Source organism: Astatotilapia calliptera, chromosome 8 (assembly GCF_900246225.1).
Source record: "Astatotilapia calliptera chromosome 8, fAstCal1.2, whole genome shotgun sequence".
Classification (NCBI taxonomy): Eukaryota; Metazoa; Chordata; class Actinopteri; order Cichliformes; family Cichlidae; genus Astatotilapia; species Astatotilapia calliptera.
The window spans coordinates 14,350,282-14,369,317 of NC_039309.1; the positions used below are offsets into that span (position 1 = coordinate 14,350,282).

The following is a 19,036-nucleotide window of genomic DNA, read 5'->3' on the forward strand; positions in this document are numbered from 1 at the left end:
TTGCTGGACACAACTCTGTACCGAAAGGGGGATCACATGTGCATACTGCCATGTGAAACCGGGGGAAGAAGAAGAAGAAGGAAGCAACCCGCTAGTAAGCGTCATGACGTCATGGCCGTCGTGCTGTCGTTGGCAACGGCGGAGGCTGGAGCGGGAAGCAAATAACAGCTTTGATATGTATCAAATGTTGAACGAGCTGCTGTTTACACGGTACCGGGAAAACTGGAAAACCCCGCATCTTATGATGTGAACAATAAAAGGTTATGTTTGGCTTTGAGCTCCGGAGAAGGCAGAAGGAACTTTCCCGGTTATTTAGTTAACTGTCTGCTTGCTAGCTAACTTCCAGACTGGGATATCAACAGGTGGATTTTCTGTTTGCTGCATTTATCAATGGCCTACAAAGGTAAAGTGCACTTTAAAGGTTTGAATGAAATCCATATAAAATACAACAACGAAGACCGAGAGACAGAAACCCTGATTTTAAACGAGAGTCAAACGTTGTTAATAACTAGTTAAACCTAACTCCAGCTTTTCTAATTGTGCAGATTGGCAGCATCCCTACGTTAACATATTCAAATATGTCCGAGTAGAAGAGTGGAAGAGGTCGGCAAAAGAGGGGGATGTGTCAGCATACACGGTAACTTTGTACACACTACACTTGCCTGAATTACCCTTATGAAATCAGTAAAGACTAGTTTGTCTCCTCACACAGGTTGAGGATTAGTTTTTCTAAAGATAAATAGAATTTTAATTGTTTGAATGTTTTGTCCAACATTGCGTCTCTCAGGATAAGACACTGAAGTGTCCGGTGTTCAGGATCAGGAGCCCTGTTCCTGCCAACAGCTTCATCCTGCTTCCCAAAAACAGCAGCCAGTCCCTGGGGCTGACAGGACGCTTCTTCTACCTCCTCTTCAGGCCGACCCCCGGCAAATACTTTGTGGTCCACCTAGATGTCGCTGCAGGGGTATCATCCCTTATTTGGCTGCATGATCCATTGTGCATATCATTCATTTTTGCTCAGAGAAATCAAGACTGCGTTCCCTCTTTCTTTGTGCTGTGTTTTATAGGAGGGTCAGGTTGTCCGTATCTCCTTTTCCAACACGTTCAAAGAGTTCAAGTCCACAGCTACATGGCTTCAGTTTCCTTTCCTGTGTGGAGCTGCAAAGGATTCAGTTTATGAAAACACAGCTAAATCTGCAAGACGGGGTAAAAACTATTCACACTCACGCTGCCTGGTATACTTAAGCCATTTCCAGTAATTGCACAGATTGTATAAGAAGGATCTAAAAAGTGAAGCTAATGCAGAAATGCCTAAAATCAGCATTATTTCTAAGGGCTGACTTAGAGGAGTGTCAGTTTGGTTTCATAAAGAAGCCCCATCTCTGCTTTTGTATTGAAGTCTATGAGAAAACAACCCTACTGCTTACTTGAGCTATGCCCTCAGACGCTTTTTTAATGAGCTTGTGGACTCTTAGAAATCCTATAAAAGTATTATTTAATACAGAGGGACTGTTACTTTGTAAAAATCACACATTTTTATTTGATATAGGTTTGGTGGGTCCAGCTCCTACATCAGTGCGCTGGACGTGTCTGATGCTGGACCTGCAGCTCACGCTTTCTGACTACCTCAGCCGCTCCTACAGTCACCTGAAGAATATCAAGTTATGTGCCAACATGACAGTGAAAAACATGTTTACCAGTGACTTACTGCTAGACCCAGGTGAGGGCAAAACTTTCAAACAATGGACGTCTTACTGTACATGTATCTATTTTATATGTGCAGTTAGTTGTTTAACTGCTGTTTTTCGTTTAAAATGGCCAGATCAAGTTATGAAAAAGAAAACTGGACAGTGTTTTTCTGTGTCTCTGAACAGAAAACTGCAAAACCAGTCAATTCAACGAGCAAAGATGATGAAATACAGCTGCACACAGACACACATGTTGAAGCTTTTAAAATCTTTAACCCAGTCATTGCTTATTCATTGTTATTATCTTTTAACAGGAGTTTCCTTCAGTCAAGCTAAGTTAATGGGTCTGACCTCGTCTCAGGGAACAGGTGCCATACCCAGAGAGATGTCATTTCCTGTGCCCAAGGGAGGCTCCTGGCATGATCTGTATGATTACATCAGGTACAGCTATAGATATTCAGTTTAAAGCAAAGTCCAGAAAAAACACTTTTCTTGATACAAAAACTGAAATTTTGGTGCAAAGTGGTAAAGATTAGTCTCATAGCCACGCTGAATATTTGTAATCCATATCAACAACTTCTTTGTTTGCAAAGTCATTTAGGCTCTCAATATGTGGACATGTACTTGAATACTGTCTTAAGGGTGGATTTTTCCTTTTGTGATGATTTTAGAAATATTTACACCTATCTGCAGCCTAAATTGTTATTGATTTAATACAGATGTTATCTGCCTTTACCACTGCTACAAAGTCATTCAACTTTTCCTAACCCAACAGGTTTCCCTCTGAAGGTACAAAGTTACCGTTTGACTCCATTCAGAATGGCAGTCCACAGTCAGAGCATCGTAAGTAATGAAAAGGACACTCGTCACCAAATATACTGAAGAAAGAGCTCGCCTCACCTCAAAACACAATTATGCTTAAATCGGTTCTTTCTTTCTGGTGTTAAATTAAGTCTTAACTCAAAGAAAATGAAACTACTGGCTCAATATTACATGCCTGATTCATGGGATGTGGAATCTGAGGTGCTTGTGTTCATCAAGGTAATAATACCAGTAGTAATGTATCGTAGATGACTGGTTTCCATTTTCCATTGTATTCTCCAGGGTCTACTCCCAGCCTCAGCAAACCAGTTCAAGATCGTGTGTCCCTCATCCACCAGATCACCAACCCAAAATTAGTAAGACTGATAACATTTAGCACATTTTTCCTTCCATGGTGAATAGTACGGTATAGATACTTTTACCTGGATAAATAAAGGAATATGTATCTTTGAGATTAAGAATCCTTTTTTAAAGAGAGACCAGGCCAGGAGAACGGCATAAATTACAATAAATATTACATTGAACATGTGAAGAAAAGAGATACAGCTGACATTCAGTACAGGCAAACATCTGAATCATGTGCAGTAACAGGTCACTACATGAGCAACATCAAAACCAGTCACTCTGACCAAATGAACTGTTTTCTCACCCTTTAAAACAGATTTAAACTCCTGCATTGTAACCAGATGTAACCAGACCACTTTTAAAAGCCCCTTTTTCCTCATTTCTCACTTTAGACGGTCATTAGTAAAAATACTTTGAGAGCGTTTGCTGTACTGGTTGTCATTTTTACACATACAGTATAGACACACAAATAAGAAGAAATTGGTCCAAGCAGAGAGAACTTTCAATTGGACCAGTTTTCACTCCAAGTATATAATTAGGTGGAGGCTTATGATTTTTTTTTTTAAGCGTACATCTTTCTATATACCGTATGTTATTTTCTTCTTAGCTATCAAGAAATAACACCCCTGTGGTGGCCAGCATACCTGAGCTGGGTGTAGTCTCCACTCACCAGAATGATCTGTTGGCATCCTCCGGTTCACACAAACTCGCGTCCAGGCTGCCTTCTGAGGCTGATGATGGTGGAGTTCATGTGTATGTGCACGCTGAGGAAGGCCTGAGCAAACGTGGGGAAGAAAGTGAAGATGAGGTGATGCTTCAGTCCTCCTATTAAAATAAATGTCCAAGCTTAGGATGCCCTGTTATATAGCACATTCTATTCTTTGTACATTCTGCTGTATTTGTCCTTCAGTGCTCTTTGTACAGTTGTGTGTGAGCTTGAGAAAACCTGTCGACCTTGTTATGTTACAGTTTGTGTGCACTCCTGTTCCACGGCCTATGCGTCTGTCACTGTCCAGAGAAGCCAAACAGCAGGTAAAAGGGTGGAGATTGAAACGAAAACAGCCGCCAGGACGTGGTTTGTTTCTAAAATCTTAGCATTTTTTTTCTGCTCTTTCTTTTAGAAGCTGCTCCCAGATCCGATTCTCAGGCTCAATCGAATCATCGGCTTTGGAGGAGCTACTTTTAAATGTGTATGGTTCTCTGGAATTAAACCCCTAAATAAAACGCATAACCATCAATCCTGAAAAAAAATTTAATAACTGCACTTCATTGCACCGTAGGCCCTGTGGTCCAAATCTGGCGATGAAGTGGTGTATCCGTGCCATGCAATTATCGTCTCTATGAAGATATCCTCTAACCAGCAGAGATTCTTCATCGGCCACACCGATAAAGTAAATGAGATCCGGTGTCCTGCTCCAACTCAGCAATGTGAAACATCCAAAATAAGATACTTAAAATTCAATATTACACTTGGTGTCTTTGTAGGTGTCTGCGCTGGCTTTTAATGGTAACACAACCCTCCTGGCCTCAGCGCAAACTGGCAACAACAGTGTAGTTCGGGTGTGGAACTATCACAAAGCAAACTGTGTGGCCATGTTCAGGACTCATGCACATTCGTTATCCTGTCTTAGGTAACCGACTGCAATCACACAGAACAATAACGTGTAAGTTTGTTAAAAACCTTGTTTTGTTAAATTAGATTTTTCTTCTATTCATCTCTTCCTATTTTGAAGCTTCTCCTACGGCGGTGGCATTCTCTGTGGAGTTGGTAAAGATAAGCACAATAAAACAGTGAGTTCCATTCATTCAAATCTTATGAAAATCCATGTATGAAAAGAATTATCTCTAGATGTAGAGTCACAGAGGTCGTTAGATCAAGATGAAACAATTCTAAGAAGCTTTTAATAATATTAACCCAAACTGACCCACTTTATTTTTATCAGGCTATAAATGGCTCTTCTTGTTGGAGTCTGATTCTGCAAAGCTGTCGGGTGATTGCGTCTGTGTGTTATTTCACAGATGGTTGTGGTGTGGAACACTCTGAATGTTAGCAAAGGTGGAGAGGTGTCCATCTTGGCCAAAACGCACACAGATGTGGACATTCACACCATGAAGGTCGCCTTCTTTGACGATACAAGGTACCTCCGTACTGCATATGTGTGTTTTACCATTTGCACTTGTGTAAATGTTAAATCACACATTCTACCATACTGTATAGCATCATGTTATTAGTCTGCAACGAATGGATTGTCACTCTCTCAGCTGTTGGAAGCTTTGAGGACACTGTCCTCTGAAGGTTGATCAGTTTGATCTCTAGTGCTGACATCATGTGGATCTTGTGAAGCTCTTCATAAACTGCAAACAGGTGAAGGTTTATCAGATTTAAATGCAGGCATGCAAAGAGTCACACTGCAAACAGTGTTGTGGGGATTGTGAGGAAGAGCCCAAGAATGCAGACTTCATTGTGGAGTGAGATATTCCGCAAAGACAGTTTCAACCAATCGACTCATCATTTATAACAATTCAACCTCAGATGAACAACAGTACACTCTGCCATTAATTATTTATTAAAAACAAATAAAAATGCAGAAGCAATGTGTGAAAAATTAAGTGTATCGCACTGTAGTTGAGAATGGAGACAATGGGAAAATCTGCATGTGTGCTGCTTTTAGGATGGTGTCATGCGGTCGGGGAAATATTCGTCTGTGGCGAGTGCGGAATGGCACACTGCGTTCCTGTCCAGTCAACCTGGATGAATACCAAACACTGGATTTCACAGATGTGGCCTTTGAGGAGGGAAACTCTGATGAGCAGCATCTTGATGATCGAACACTGTGAGCGAGCAAATCAGCACGCGGGTTTTCTTAACTTCAGGAGAAGTGTGAAACGAATCTGACTCCACTGAACATGTTCGCTCTGTAACTTCTTCCCCATAGATACGCCAGCACTCGGAGTGGGCATATCTTTGAAATAGACTACAGCAGCGTTGTTATTAAAAACGTGAGGAGGCTGTTACCTGCACAGACGCAACATGCTGACCGCAGAGAGAAATGGACTTTTAATACAGGTGGGTTGTTAGAATTCACAGTCGTGATTCTCTTCAGGTGACATTATCTAAACTTAACTTGTCTTCAATTTAACATTTGATAATTTACATGATTAACCCCCACCTGAAAAAATAAGTCAAACGACCATAATGTGACTGTGTTCGTCCCATCCCAGGTCCAGGCATTGCTATCAACAGCATCAGTGTGTCCTCATCATTCTGCGCCACAGGCTCTGAAGATGGCTTCCTGCGGCTCTGGCCCTTTGATTTTTCTACAGTCTTCCTGGAAGCTGGTAGGCACAGTCATGAGATGGCCTAACATTCACCTGTAGCTAACAGTTACCAGAGGCAGTGATTTAATCTTTAGGTGATGAATATTTAGAGCTTTGATGGGTAAGATTTATTTATGTTTTTGTTTCTCAGACCTTTCTGATTTAACTAATGTTATAGACACACATTAGATAACTGAATTAAAACATTCTCACTACTTTGATGACATTGTAGATGGATGGATGAGGTTGAGCTAAGCTTTAAGTGTACTCTCTGTTTTAGTGGTGTTTAAATTAAGAGTATGAGCAGTATTTACCAGATATGAGAAATCTGTGAACTCGATACACTCACTTTCCGTCTTCAGGAGTTTCGGTGTATGAGCGGATTTGAATTTGAAGCAGCCACCTCTACAGGCTCTCCATCAGGCTATGTACATTATTTGTATTTTTCCAGAGCACGAGGGACCTGTGAGCACGGCGCTAATCTCATTTGATAGCCTTCGCGTCCTAGCTGCCACCTCTACTGGTAACCTGGGCTTCCTTGATGTGAGCAGCCGTGGTTACAACACACTGATGAGGTCACATACAGACACTGTGCTCGGCTTCAGCGTCGACGGCATTCATCGGCATCTCACAACAGCTTCTTCTGATGGCACAGTGCGAATCTGGAATATGGATTCCCTCCACCAGGTCTAACTAAAAAAGAAAACAAGTATACAGAAACTGTCCCCATTACCAGTAGCACATTTATTGATCAGAGCGATGTTTCTCTTGTCTTGTGTTCAGCTGTATGATTTTGTATCTGAAGACAGCCCCTGCTCAGTAGCCTTCCATCCGGGGGAGCAGATCTTCTCCTGTGGTTTCAGCTCTGGCATGGTCAGAGTCTTTGCAATCTCCAGTGCCAAGCTGCTGGCGGATCATAAGTACGTTTTAACTAGCCCGGAGTCGGCACCGGTGGCAGTGAAGAAGCTTTTTCCATTTATATGTATTTATTTTTACACAGGCAGCACAGAGGTGAAGTGGTGGGTCTTGCCTTTTCTCCAGACGGCGAGTTCATGTACAGCGCCGACTCACAGGGGTCTCTGGCACTTTATAATTCCTCTGAGGAAGAGCACAGTGTCATCAAAGTTGTGTGTATGTATACAAACAACCACTTCAAGTTATTCTTAGTACACCATATGTTACCCATAAGTAGAACTTTTCTGCAGACACAGCATCAAATGGGAATAACTCACTGTGCCATAACATGTACTGTTTAATTTTAAAAGCCTATAAGATAACACGTAAACCAGACTTTTAGTTTGGTTATTAGTTTTAGAAAAAGTGTAGTTAAACTGGACTCTTATGTCTATCTACCCTCTGCTGCAGGCTGCTGCAGAGCCACATGTTGGATTTATCTGCCCACAAAGCTTAAAAGCTGTTATTCTTTTCTTTTCCTTTGGATTAGTTTTTTCTCCAACGTTTGTTTTATTGCAACAAAAGTGCTGATTTTCATTCATTGCACTTCTACTAGGAACAACTGTGTTATGTAGATAATGTTTTTTATTTGGTTGAACATGGTCAATTACTTACACTATTTTAAATTACAAATATAAGCTGGCTTGACACTCTATACCTTTTCGGTTAGGTAATGTGGTGGCTCGAGGCACTGAGCGCGCTCCAGACGCGCTCACAGTAAGCAGCGACAGTCGCTGCCTGGCTTTTGTCGGTCCCTCAGAGTACACTGTCACCGTTGCTGACGCACGGACTCTTGATGAGGTCAACTCTCACACCGTACAATCTGCACTTTTCACTTTGAGCATTAGAGTCTGGGTTCTTCTGTCTTACCCTGTCCACACTGACACATAACTTCTTTTGTAGCTGCTACATGTAGATGTGAGTATTTTGGATGTAGAGAGTCCCCGTCTGGATTCTGCCCTGAAGGTCTGCTTCCCTCCGGCCTCCACCAAACACTTGTTGGTTGCCACATCTGGTAACAAGATCCTCTGGGTTTGCACCAAGACAGGCCGCCTCCTCCGAGAGGTAACTGTTCACAACAGCTTTGTTGTAAAGTCCATGAATTACTTGTTGAGTGGTTCCAAGACTATTTGCTTAAGACAGAAACATGGGAGATGCCTGGGGTTGGTTTTCTCTTTAGAGATATATGGTGCTACAAGACAAGAAGCTTAGAAGTTTGTCATAATATAGTAACTAAGATATTATTGTATCGTTTTATGAACACAGTTTGTATCTCTTTGTTTCTGAGTGTTGTTTTTCGGTTTTTCTGACAGCTGTCTAAAGTGCACAAACACTACTGCTCGTCCCTGGCTGTGAGTGACGATGGTCGTTTCCTGCTGACAGCCGGACACAACGCTGTGAAAGTGTGGGATTATAACATGCAGCTTGATATTAACTCACAGGTAGTCAACAAAAGAGTAACTTAGACTCTTTAGAACAAATATTATCAACTAAAGTACTTGGTAAAACTACATGCTGTACTTTCAAACTAAGGTACATTGATTTACCATTTGATAAAAAGGAAATGATCCCTTAGACATGGACTGTATTATAAAGTATTACTAAATGTTTGATAAAGTCGTGCTTGCTGCCTTATTTTACAAGTACGGGTGACATAATCATACATGTTGAAAAAGTCTAAAGAAGGCTTATTATGTCAGTGTTTTAATGGATTCTAAAAGATTTTATTGTAATGGATCATATTATTTCATACAATTGTCTGATTGTAGTTATAGTTTTGCAAGTATTGAGTGGCTACAGGTCACATTGCACTAATTTTGATGAGGATTGTAGAAATTATGTCAGCTGTAGAGAACAGACAGTAGTAGGAGGCTGATGTTTTAGGAGTTAATGTTGTGAAGTTAAATGTGTTCATTTCTACCAGATGTTCATAGGCCACAGTCATCCTATTCGGCAGCTTAGCTTCACCCCTGACCAACTGGGAGTGATCTCAGTCGGGGACGCCATTTTTCTTTGGGACTTCCTGGCAAATCCTGTAAACTCTACAGCTCACAGTTGGTAATAATCACTCTTGAGTCTTCTTAACAAATGTTTATAACCTATATTGGTTCATATTTATTTGTCTCTGTCTTCACTCACAGCTCACCTTTCAAAATAAGCTACGCTCCGAAACCAGGTGACATATTTAGTTTGCTCCAGTTCAGTCTTGCTTTAATGATGCAAAATGCATCTCATTCTTTTGCTTTTACCAATTTGAAATAAATAGTTGGTCTTGCAATTTTATATAACAACTTAACAGACACTGAAGTTGATGATATACAATTGTCCAACGGTATGCCTCGAAAGACAGCGCCGCTCCCCTCCTCACCACCACCACGACTGGACATCAGCAGCATTGACCGGGTTGGCCACCGAGGTAAATTTGTGTTTTGTTCGTCTGCTTCCGCTTGTAGTTCCTGTCTGTGGTGGACTGTATGATTAGCTGATCAGTCTGGGACTTTGTGCACAGTCTTATACTGATGGTTTGCTCTGAGAAACTGATAATCAATCTGCTTGTAGATTTTAAGTTGTTAGAGTTATTGCCATTGATAATTTTTGTCATATAATCTGTAAATTTAATACAGTCAAGTTTGCTTTTAAAGCAACAGTTTTTTTCTGTCTCACTCAGATTTGGGGTCCTTGTTTTCTTGTGACACCCCAGCAAAGACAATCCCAACTGCATCAGCACCAGAGACTGGTTCAGGTCTTTCCTCTGATCCCAGACCTGCTGTCTCCTTCCTCAAAGTGACAGATCTGATCAACGGTTCTCCCCTAAATAGCAGTTATATGGACACTTGTAAATGCAATGTTTTGGGGGGTTTTGGTATTATATTGCTGTTGTTTAGCTTTCTCATTTTTTTGTTTGTTTTGTTTTTTAAATTGGTGCCATTTTGCCTTTCAGCTGAGTTGAAACAAAAGAAGCCAGTACGTCCAGACTGTTACAAGCACTTTATCCCACGTTTCAAGACATCATCACTTGATCAGGTAAACAGACACTGCAGCCACAATATGCTTCTTTAGATTTGCTGTCCTGTCTTATTTTCTTCTCTCTTCTAGTCTGTTGTAGCTCCAGAAGCACAAGAAGAAGGCATAAGGCTCAAAGCAGTGATTGGTTACAATGGCAATGGGCGTGGCAACATGGTGTGGAGCCCCGACCAAGGTTAAGATGATATTCTGAAAGAAAAACATAAAAGTAAAACTGAAAATATTGTGTGACATCAGAGTTATGGTATGAACTTAAGCTTGATCAAACAAATAAAAGTAACCTAAAGCACACTGGCTACTACTATTGAAACTTGAGTAAAAATCCAACTTTCAAATCAAATGCACAAAACACTTTTCTACTCATAGCAGCTTTTAAAACGAGCCACCTAGTATAGCATTGCTTAAACCCAGCAGTTATTTTCCGTTGCAGGTTTATTTGCATACTCTTGCGGATGTGTGGTGGTCGTGGAGGATCTTCATACAGGAAGTCAGAGACACTTGCAGGGCCACAGAGAAGAGATCTCGTGCCTTGCGGTTACAAATGATGCACAGGTAAAAAAAATTTAGTTCGAAACTCAGTACTCAAACTCTACAGGTATGTTATCTGAAATATTATCTGATATGAAATGACTGGTGGAGCATCAGGTGTGGTCTGCTATGATCAAGGTACAAAATAACCACATTTTTTAGTTGTGTGCTGAAACCAAACACTCCTGGTCATTATGAAAAGGCTTCTCTAATAAAATCAAAGAGAAACGAGAGGGAAAGTGACCACAGCCAAATAGTGACTGATAATTATATTTAATTAAAATGAATGCACATATAGGGAACTAGAGTTGTATTATATGAAAAGTTTCTAGAAGATTACACTTCTTTGCTTTGTATCCAAGAAGGCAACTGTTGTTTGGCCTGACAAAAGCAAGAGGAACCTGGGAACCCTGCAGTCATTGAGTCGACCATGAACTCCTCTATTTATCAAAGTATTCTAGGGTAAAATGTGGGGACAGCAGCTACAGCCTGGCTGAAATGATCCCAAGCACAGCAGCAAATCTACGACAGAATGACTGAAAAAGAAAGCAATCAGAGCGTCACAATAGCACAGTCAAAGTCCAGACCTCAACCTGACCTCAAGCAAGACCGTTTGGAGAGCTGTGCACAAACAAATGCCCACAAACCTCAATCAACTGAAGCAATGTTGTAAAGTAAAGTAGGTCAAAATTCCTCCACAACAATGTGACAGTCATTTTTTGTTGTGTTTTTCCGAGAGTGTAATACTTTCATCACAGAGAGCTATATGATGTAACTGTCAGCAATATGAATCAACTGTGTATTGGGTTGTTTGTGTCTTTATTTCATTCTCAGACTATAGCATCAGCTGGTGGCACTAACTCCAGCAGGAGCCTTATCTCCATTTGGGACGTCCAGAGTGGAACATGTCGTCGCAGTGTCTCCTACCACAGCGGCGCCGTCCAGTGTCTTGCGTTTTCCAGGGATGATTGTTTCTTTCTCTCTGTTGGTCAGTGTCGTATCCGATTGCAGTTGAACTTTTCTTTTCTTTGTGTTTGTTCCGTATTATACTTGATAAAGTAGCTGACAGCAATCGTCTCATCTGCTGCAAATCGTATAACTGCTACTGGCTTGTGACTCTTCACCATTACACAGGAGACTTCTCTGACCCGGAAGTGGCTCTGTGGAGCAGTAGGAACTTCCAGATGCTGTCAAGTGTAAGGGTGTCAGGACCAGTCCACGATGCTGCTTTCAGCCCATCAGCAGCCAGTCAGATGGCCTGCGTGGGCACCGATGGGGTATACTTCTGCTTTCTCCACACACAGGGCCAGGATGCAGACCTCAAGGTTAACGACCACAAAAAATCCATAAACACACACAATAAGATTTTCTTACCTGATCAGGAGTTTTGGGCCACATAATGTAGCCATCATTGAAATGTAAAAGAAATGCATTTAGTTTTGAAGTGGGTGAAGATTTTACTTTACTTACATGAAGATTGACTTTTCCTTTACCCATATAGGTCCAGAGGGTGAAAACACCAGCAGAGGTGGGTGATGTGGAGCTGACGGCTCTCTGCTACCACATGGATGACTTCCTGTTCACCGGCACAAACCGAGGACATGTTTGCACCTGGGATGTTAGAACGCAGCGCTGCTTAATGACCTGGGAAGCCGACGAAGGAGAAATTGGTACAAATAGGCAAAATCCTCCATGTGTTCATGATAGCGTGACATTTCACCACACAGGAAAAAAACACAACAGCATCACTAGTGCAGCTTAGATAGAGATATCTTGGATATACAGCTTCTGCCACTTGAAACTGAATTGATGTGTTTTCTTGGTGTAGGTGTGCTGCTGTGTCGAGGGAACCGCCTCCTCACAGGCAGCAACACCCGCTGGCTGCGACTGTGGGAGGTAGAAGCGGTTCAGAGCTTGAAGGCTGAGGAAAAGGGCAGAGGTGTGGAAGACAGGTCTGTTGCTCAATTTTGAATGATCCCTCCTGTCTCATTATATCATCTCATTAATACAAATATACAATCCTCAGTCAGTTTACTAACGAGAATACAGGGCAAAAGGTAAATAATGTTTAACTGTTTTACTGCTTTCATCCATTGCACTGTCTGGGTGTATGTTGCAGGAGCAATAACATAATCATAGCATAGATTTACAGGTAATTCTGTATTTTTATATTTTTATATTACTGACTTGTAAATAATGGGTAGAAGAGCATAAGTCTGTGTCTGTGGTCGACTTGAGCTCTAGAAAAGAAGAGAAATGGTCTTTCATCTCTCATCCCAGAGGTCTCTTTAATTCTAGAAGAGGGGGAAAGCGTTTGGAAGAAAAGATGTTTGTCAAGTGTGTGCAAAACAACCAAGTAAAAGGTAAAAAGTTCACAGGTTATGGACAGATTTTGCCGGTTTTCCTCTGATTCAGTATTGTAAGTCAAGAGAAGAATTCTGAAGGTGTGAGCATGGTAAAATAACTCATGTGGAAATGTGCAAGTAAGAGAAACCTTGTAAATTAACCATGTTTAAAATTTAGTGTTCTTCAAGTTTTGCACATACTTGCCATTCTCTCAGCCAGTTTGTTGTCATCATCGGATAGTCTTGAAATATTTTCCACATTTGCAGAACATTTCATGACTACTTCTCCTTCACTGTGGGCCAACTCATTCCCCCCTTTTCACTTTAGGTCTGTTTTCTATCCTTTGTCTTCATAAAAATAAGTTATCTGGGCAGTTGTCTTAAAATGTGCTTAATAAAATGGTTGTCATTGGCTGTCTGTCTCTAACAGTGAGCAGTGTTATTTGTGTTATGAATAAGAACAAAAAATGAGAAACAGTATTTATGCAGATTTCTTTTTCACTTCGTGGTTCACTTATAAGCTGACCTCTTTCTCTGCATAATGCTCTGTCGTGTTTTTTGAAACATTAAGAACCAGGTAAAGAATAAAACAGAGACCTGTCTCTACTTTAATGGTGGATCAGTGCTTATGAGCACCTCTGTCTGTGCTTCAGTGGGACAGCAGTGGTGTTGGCGCAAGAGATAATGCTGGATGGGGCAACAGTGAGTGCATCGTTCGATAACACAATGGACATGGGGATTGTTGGAACCACGGCAGGAACCCTCTGGTACATCAACTGGTCAGATAACAGCAACATCCGACTGGTCAGCGGCCACAAAACTAAGGTACCAGTGTGACATTTAGGAATCATTAGCTCGTGACACAGAAATAATAATGTTCTTGTGGGCTGATTGCATGTTATACCTTAAATGTGTATTAATGAATGTGACTGTTAAAATATACAACTGCACATAGCATCATTATAAAAACTGATTTGTTATAGAGCTGATGTGTCCTGTGTTGTTTACAGAAGGCTCTCTGTAATGTCGACTTGACACTCTTTTCCTTTTTCATTTAGAAAATGTTTCTTTATATTTGTATAGCTGCAGGTATAATCAATCCAAGCTGCTGATTTTACCCCTCACAGATCCAGTCCATGTATGATAAGAATCGAAAGTGCTTCAAGCTCAGATGTTGAAGACTATTAATCATTTCCTCTTCATTTCAAATAAATTAGCCCACCATTATCTCTTTTATACTCAGCAGAAAACCTTTCTGCCTCTCCTGCTAATAGATAGAGTCCATAATCCTGTTTGAACAGGGAAAAATGATAAAGAAATAACAGACCTCAACAAAATTAACACTTAAATGATTATAAAGCATTAGAGACTTGGAGATTCTGGTAGTTCTAAGACAAAAGCATAAAAATGACTCCCTGGAGTTCAGAGGAACGGAAAATATAAAATTATTAAGGGTTTAATGATTAGTTAATTGGCTTCTTTATGAAATTCAAAGGCTGCCTGTCATTAAGTAAGTGCAATCTGTCCACAGCACAAAGAGTAGACTGTGAAAAGCCTGACATTATCAGATCAGTTTTTATTAAATGCTTCTTTTTTGACATTGCTTTTGGTTATTCACGTTCAGTTTACATATTGATTTGTCTGTTTATCTGACCTCCCACAGCTGTTCTCTTGTTTATTTTTTGGTCTTTCTATAAGCCTTTTTTCTCTCTTAAGAGAGATGCACAGCAGGCATTAATCACAATAATAATCTGCGCCTGATACAACAGAATGGGCTGTTGTGAAAAAATATGCAGAACCTGTAGCAAGAAAATGCCAGAAATGTCTTAATAAGATCTCTGAGGATGCTCTGTTTGCTTGTTGAATGTTATCTTCAGGCTAGAGAAAACACTTGCGTCTCTGTGTGTTCTCTGCTCTCCAGGTGAATGACGTAGCGTTTAGCTTTGACGAGAGCCACTTTGCCACCTGCAGCGAGGACGGCAGCGTGAGGGTGTGGTCAACCTCGAGCTATGAGCTGGTGGTGCAGTTCCAGGTGCTCAACCAGGTGAGTGAGTACACTCAAAGGGGATTTTGCCACAAGAATCATGTTGGATAGTTTCTACACCAACTGAAAGCATCAAAGCAAAACTGTAATGAACACATTGGCATCGATGCTAATCTCAGTAATATCACAGAATTATTGAAGCTGAAAATTAATAAGCAGCTCATGCATTTGTTTCATGTCTTCATCAGGCTTGTGACTGTGTGTGCTGGAGCCCTTTTTCCAGTGCAGACAGCACGTACGTGGCTGGGGGATACAGTGACGGGACTGTAAGGATCTTTCGGCTCGCCTCAACAGAGATGGAGATGAAGCTGCATCCCCATCACGTGGCTATCTCTGCCATCCAGTACTCAGCTAATGGTGAGAGAGGAGAGCTGAATGTAGTGTATTTACATTTTATCTGCTTTGCAGGAATAAGAGTGTGATAATATATTTCAGCTACGTCACTTTGTTCAGTGAAAATACTCACAGGAAGGACTTGCTCTTTTGTGCATTACTGTTCTGGAAGTAAAATTTAATGTTTCATCCAGTTGTAGCTTTGGAACTTTTTTTTGTCCCCCACTGTACAGGTCATGTGATCCTTTCAGCTGGGAAGAATGGTCTGGTAGCCGTCAGCAGCCCGGTAAATGGAGCAACTATTCGAGTTATAAAGGACCACAAAGGAGCGATGATCACCACAATCCAGTGTGTGATTGAACAGGTCAGCTCTCTGAAGTCAGAACAACAGAAACCGTGGCAGATGTTGGAAACCAACCACAAGAGATTAAGCAATATATATGAAAATGATATATAAACAACCTGCAGCTGAGGTCGTTTCGATAGAACCAGTCACAGAATCAAAACAGTGTTCTGAATCATTCCTTTTTGGATATTTTCATCCTTAAGTTTAAAGTTCTGCAGAGACTCACATGTTGCTCATAGACCCCACAGCACACGTTCTCACACCTGCGCGACACTGATGTAGGTACAACGTGCAGGCAGGACACATAACCCACACACTTTCTTTAATTACCTGCACTGTTGACACCTAACTGGGCCTAACTGGACATCACATAGACTGTGCTAAAGCGAAGTCTGATTCATTTGGGTATGTGCATTGTCACTCCTCTGGGTAATGTCTGCAAATCCCACTGCATGTGTGAAAATGAAGCTGAAGATGTAAATGTGAACTGGTAATAAACTCTATGGTCAGTATTAATCAGTGAGAGAAACACTAAAATTCCTCAGTGAACCCTGCTTCTTATACACAGAAATATATTAGCTAGAGTTAATGATCCTGTGTGAAACTATTTAAAAGCAAGACGTCTAACTTTAGTGATACTTAAAACCATTTTTCTTTCATCAGTACCTTTCTGACACTGTTTTATCTTCTCGACCCCAGTGTGAAAATTTTGGGCTGGAAGGAAATGACCTGTGGTTGGCCACGAGCGCTGACAGGCGCGTCAGTGTGTGGGCTGCCGACTGGATGAAGGACAAGTGTAATCTGCTAGACTGGCTGTCATTTCCTGCTCCCGCCCATTTCACGGTACAATCGGTATTTTAAGTAACAGTGCATAGTAATGAGTTGAAATGTCACTTCAATGGCTTTTTGTTTTGTTTGGGGGTTTTTGGTTTTTTTGGGGGGGATGTCAAGTTTCTGATGCAGCTAATATATGAAGTCAATTTTTGATAAGTGCATAAATAGAAACTGCTGCTACAGCTGGACTGGCATAAACAGGGTCACACAGAACTATATAGAACTCTATATTGGCTTGCAGTGTCTGCAAAAACATTCCAACAGCATAGCGAGAGCCCTTCAACCCCAATGTAGGATTGAAGGGCTGTATTTCTTTTGCTCATCCTCATTTTATGCTTGAGCATAAATCCTACCAGCACAGGACTGAAGTACATTTAGACTTTAAATATGCACAGAGTTTTAGTGAGTAATGCACTGTAAACAAAAGATTGTGTTGCTCTGTACAGTGAAAGGGAAAAAATATTAGTTGTAACCTGTTTAAAAAAAAACCTGCCCTCCTACAGTAACTTGCCAGATGACACAATGATGAGCTAATAATATGCTGATGATACGAGGATGTATCTGTATGTTAAAACCAAGAAGCAGGATTCTTCTGCCCCTCCACCTCCTCTTAATGAGTACATTAAACAAAGGTAATGTACATTCAGAGCGCTTTCCAGAGGTGACTGTAAAATATGCCTCAAGAAAACAAGTTTTTTGCAGTCGAGCTTCTAATTCGGTAACCAGAGAAATGTTGGGTATGTGCTTTGCGTTACATGTGTTTCTGTCTTTAATTCTGCTCACATGGCTCTGTTTTGTTGACGAATTTAATATGCTATCAACTAGCCAACGACTGCAGATGAAAATGAGTCTGTGTGGCTACATCAGGCATATTTATATGATGAGTTTAAGTTCTCTTGTTAATTAATAAACATTTTCCATTTTAAAGAAACAGGGGTTTTTTTACCCGTCTCCATCTAATATTTTTTGTTCCTTCCATATGTTGTAGGGTGACAGCCTGCCCCCCAGCATGGCTTCCTTCTGCCCAGCAGACCACAGCCTGGTGGTTTACACCGGCTACGGAGTAGAGAAAGAGCTGTCTTTTTATAGCCTCACTAAAAAACAGGTACCACTGTACATTTTCTCTTTGCTTCACTGCATTAGTGCTTCGAATTATTCTTTTTTTTTTTTTTATTCTTATTTTTTATGAACGTATACTAGCAAATGTTGCACACAGACAGTGTGTGAAGCCTGTTTTTATTCCTATTTGCAGATAATCAAGAAGATTTCCTTCCCCCACTGGGCCACATGCATTAGCCTGTCTTCTAAGAGTCATCTTGTAGCTGTGGGATCACATGGTAAATGCTGAGGTTTTTTTCTTTTTCATTTGTTTGCTTATATTTTAAATGTGTCACATGGTTCCAGTAAAAACATTAAAGCTGCATTGGTTGGCTTCTGGCCAGTGATGAATTATTCGCTGTGTATCTCGTGTCTTATCAGAGCGAGTGCTGAAGCTGATCAAGTCAACAAGTGGCAGGTTTCAGGACTTCTTGCAGCACAGCGACTCACTGCAGACGTGCCAGTTCTCTCCCTCTGGGACACTTCTTTTCTCTGTGGCTTATAATGAGATCCTGCTGTGGGAAGTGCGAGGCCTCTGACCTGATCTGTGCAGGCTCATTATTTTTCACCTAGGTTTTATTTTTTTATGTAACCCTACTGTTTCTTAGATCGTTCAATCAGTTGAATATTTTTGGTGGAACTGGTGTTGTTTGTGGAAGACTTGTTGAAAGATTTGTCACATAAGTTTATCGACTGAATCATTTTTTATATGTATGTTTTTGAAATATAATGTTTTTTAAATTCAAGATCTTTTGTGTGTGTCTAGTTATTTCTATATATAGAGATGTATATATTGAGAGTTTTCATACAGAGTGTATGAATGTGTGTTAGTGTAAATGAGTGATAAACAGCTCTTGGCATTTACTATTTTTCCATTGGTGTGAAAATAAAAGGCAAGTGTAAAATTACAACATGTTTTTACTAAGGCTGTGGACCAGAATGACAGGTGGACAGGTGCCCTCCTCAGAATATGTTGTACTCATTGTCCCCGCGTTCCTTCTATAAAAGGACACACACAAGTGATATTCTGTGACAAAGTCTTGAAGTCTGGCTTCCCAGTCAATGACAGTCTCACTAATTACCAATACTAGTCACCACTTCTGTCAGGGGCTTTTCAACAGTTTTTTCTGGAAAAAAAAAAAAAATCCAATCATCTATACACCCAAATTATTCTGTTTACAAAAATAAGATTCTAATTAATGAAAAGCAAACTCTCTAATTATAGTATTGACTGGCAATAAATGGGACAAATGTTAAAATATAGACCCCGATGATGTGCTCCATGTATTTATATTTGCGAGGATGAAATGTGATTTAAAAATGCTAAACTGGGAGTGATGAACACAGATTGATGTGA

General features: G+C 40.7%; 1 protein-coding gene across 2 annotated transcripts; it reads left to right on the forward strand.

The window, feature by feature from the left end:
- Positions 1–65: 65 nt before the first annotated feature.
- On the forward strand, positions 66–18,425 carry wdr90 (WD repeat domain 90). Of its 2 annotated transcripts, none has more exons than XM_026178798.1 (43): positions 66–403; positions 546–637; positions 788–964; positions 1,068–1,206; positions 1,550–1,720; positions 2,003–2,129; positions 2,464–2,531; positions 2,793–2,866; positions 3,463–3,663; positions 3,825–3,887; positions 3,977–4,045; positions 4,136–4,246; positions 4,341–4,486; positions 4,589–4,646; positions 4,875–4,993; positions 5,528–5,689; positions 5,792–5,922; positions 6,078–6,194; positions 6,625–6,860; positions 6,957–7,093; positions 7,174–7,304; positions 7,798–7,928; positions 8,031–8,192; positions 8,441–8,569; positions 9,052–9,185; positions 9,269–9,303; positions 9,427–9,543; positions 9,796–9,930; positions 10,069–10,151; positions 10,224–10,326; positions 10,582–10,703; positions 11,514–11,667; positions 11,814–12,004; positions 12,181–12,349; positions 12,508–12,631; positions 13,678–13,849; positions 14,946–15,068; positions 15,257–15,425; positions 15,635–15,765; positions 16,447–16,590; positions 17,570–17,686; positions 17,834–17,918; positions 18,061–18,425. In XM_026178798.1, the coding sequence occupies exons 1-43, from the start codon at positions 391–393 to the stop codon at positions 18,216–18,218; spliced, it is 5,430 nt and encodes a 1,809-aa protein (XP_026034583.1). In that variant the 5' UTR covers positions 66–390; the 3' UTR covers positions 18,219–18,425. The 2 variants fall into 2 exon arrangements, with proteins under 2 accessions (XP_026034583.1, XP_026034582.1); XM_026178797.1 differs by having other exon boundaries at positions 67–403; positions 9,796–9,963.
- The last annotated feature ends 611 nt before the right edge of the window (positions 18,426–19,036 follow it).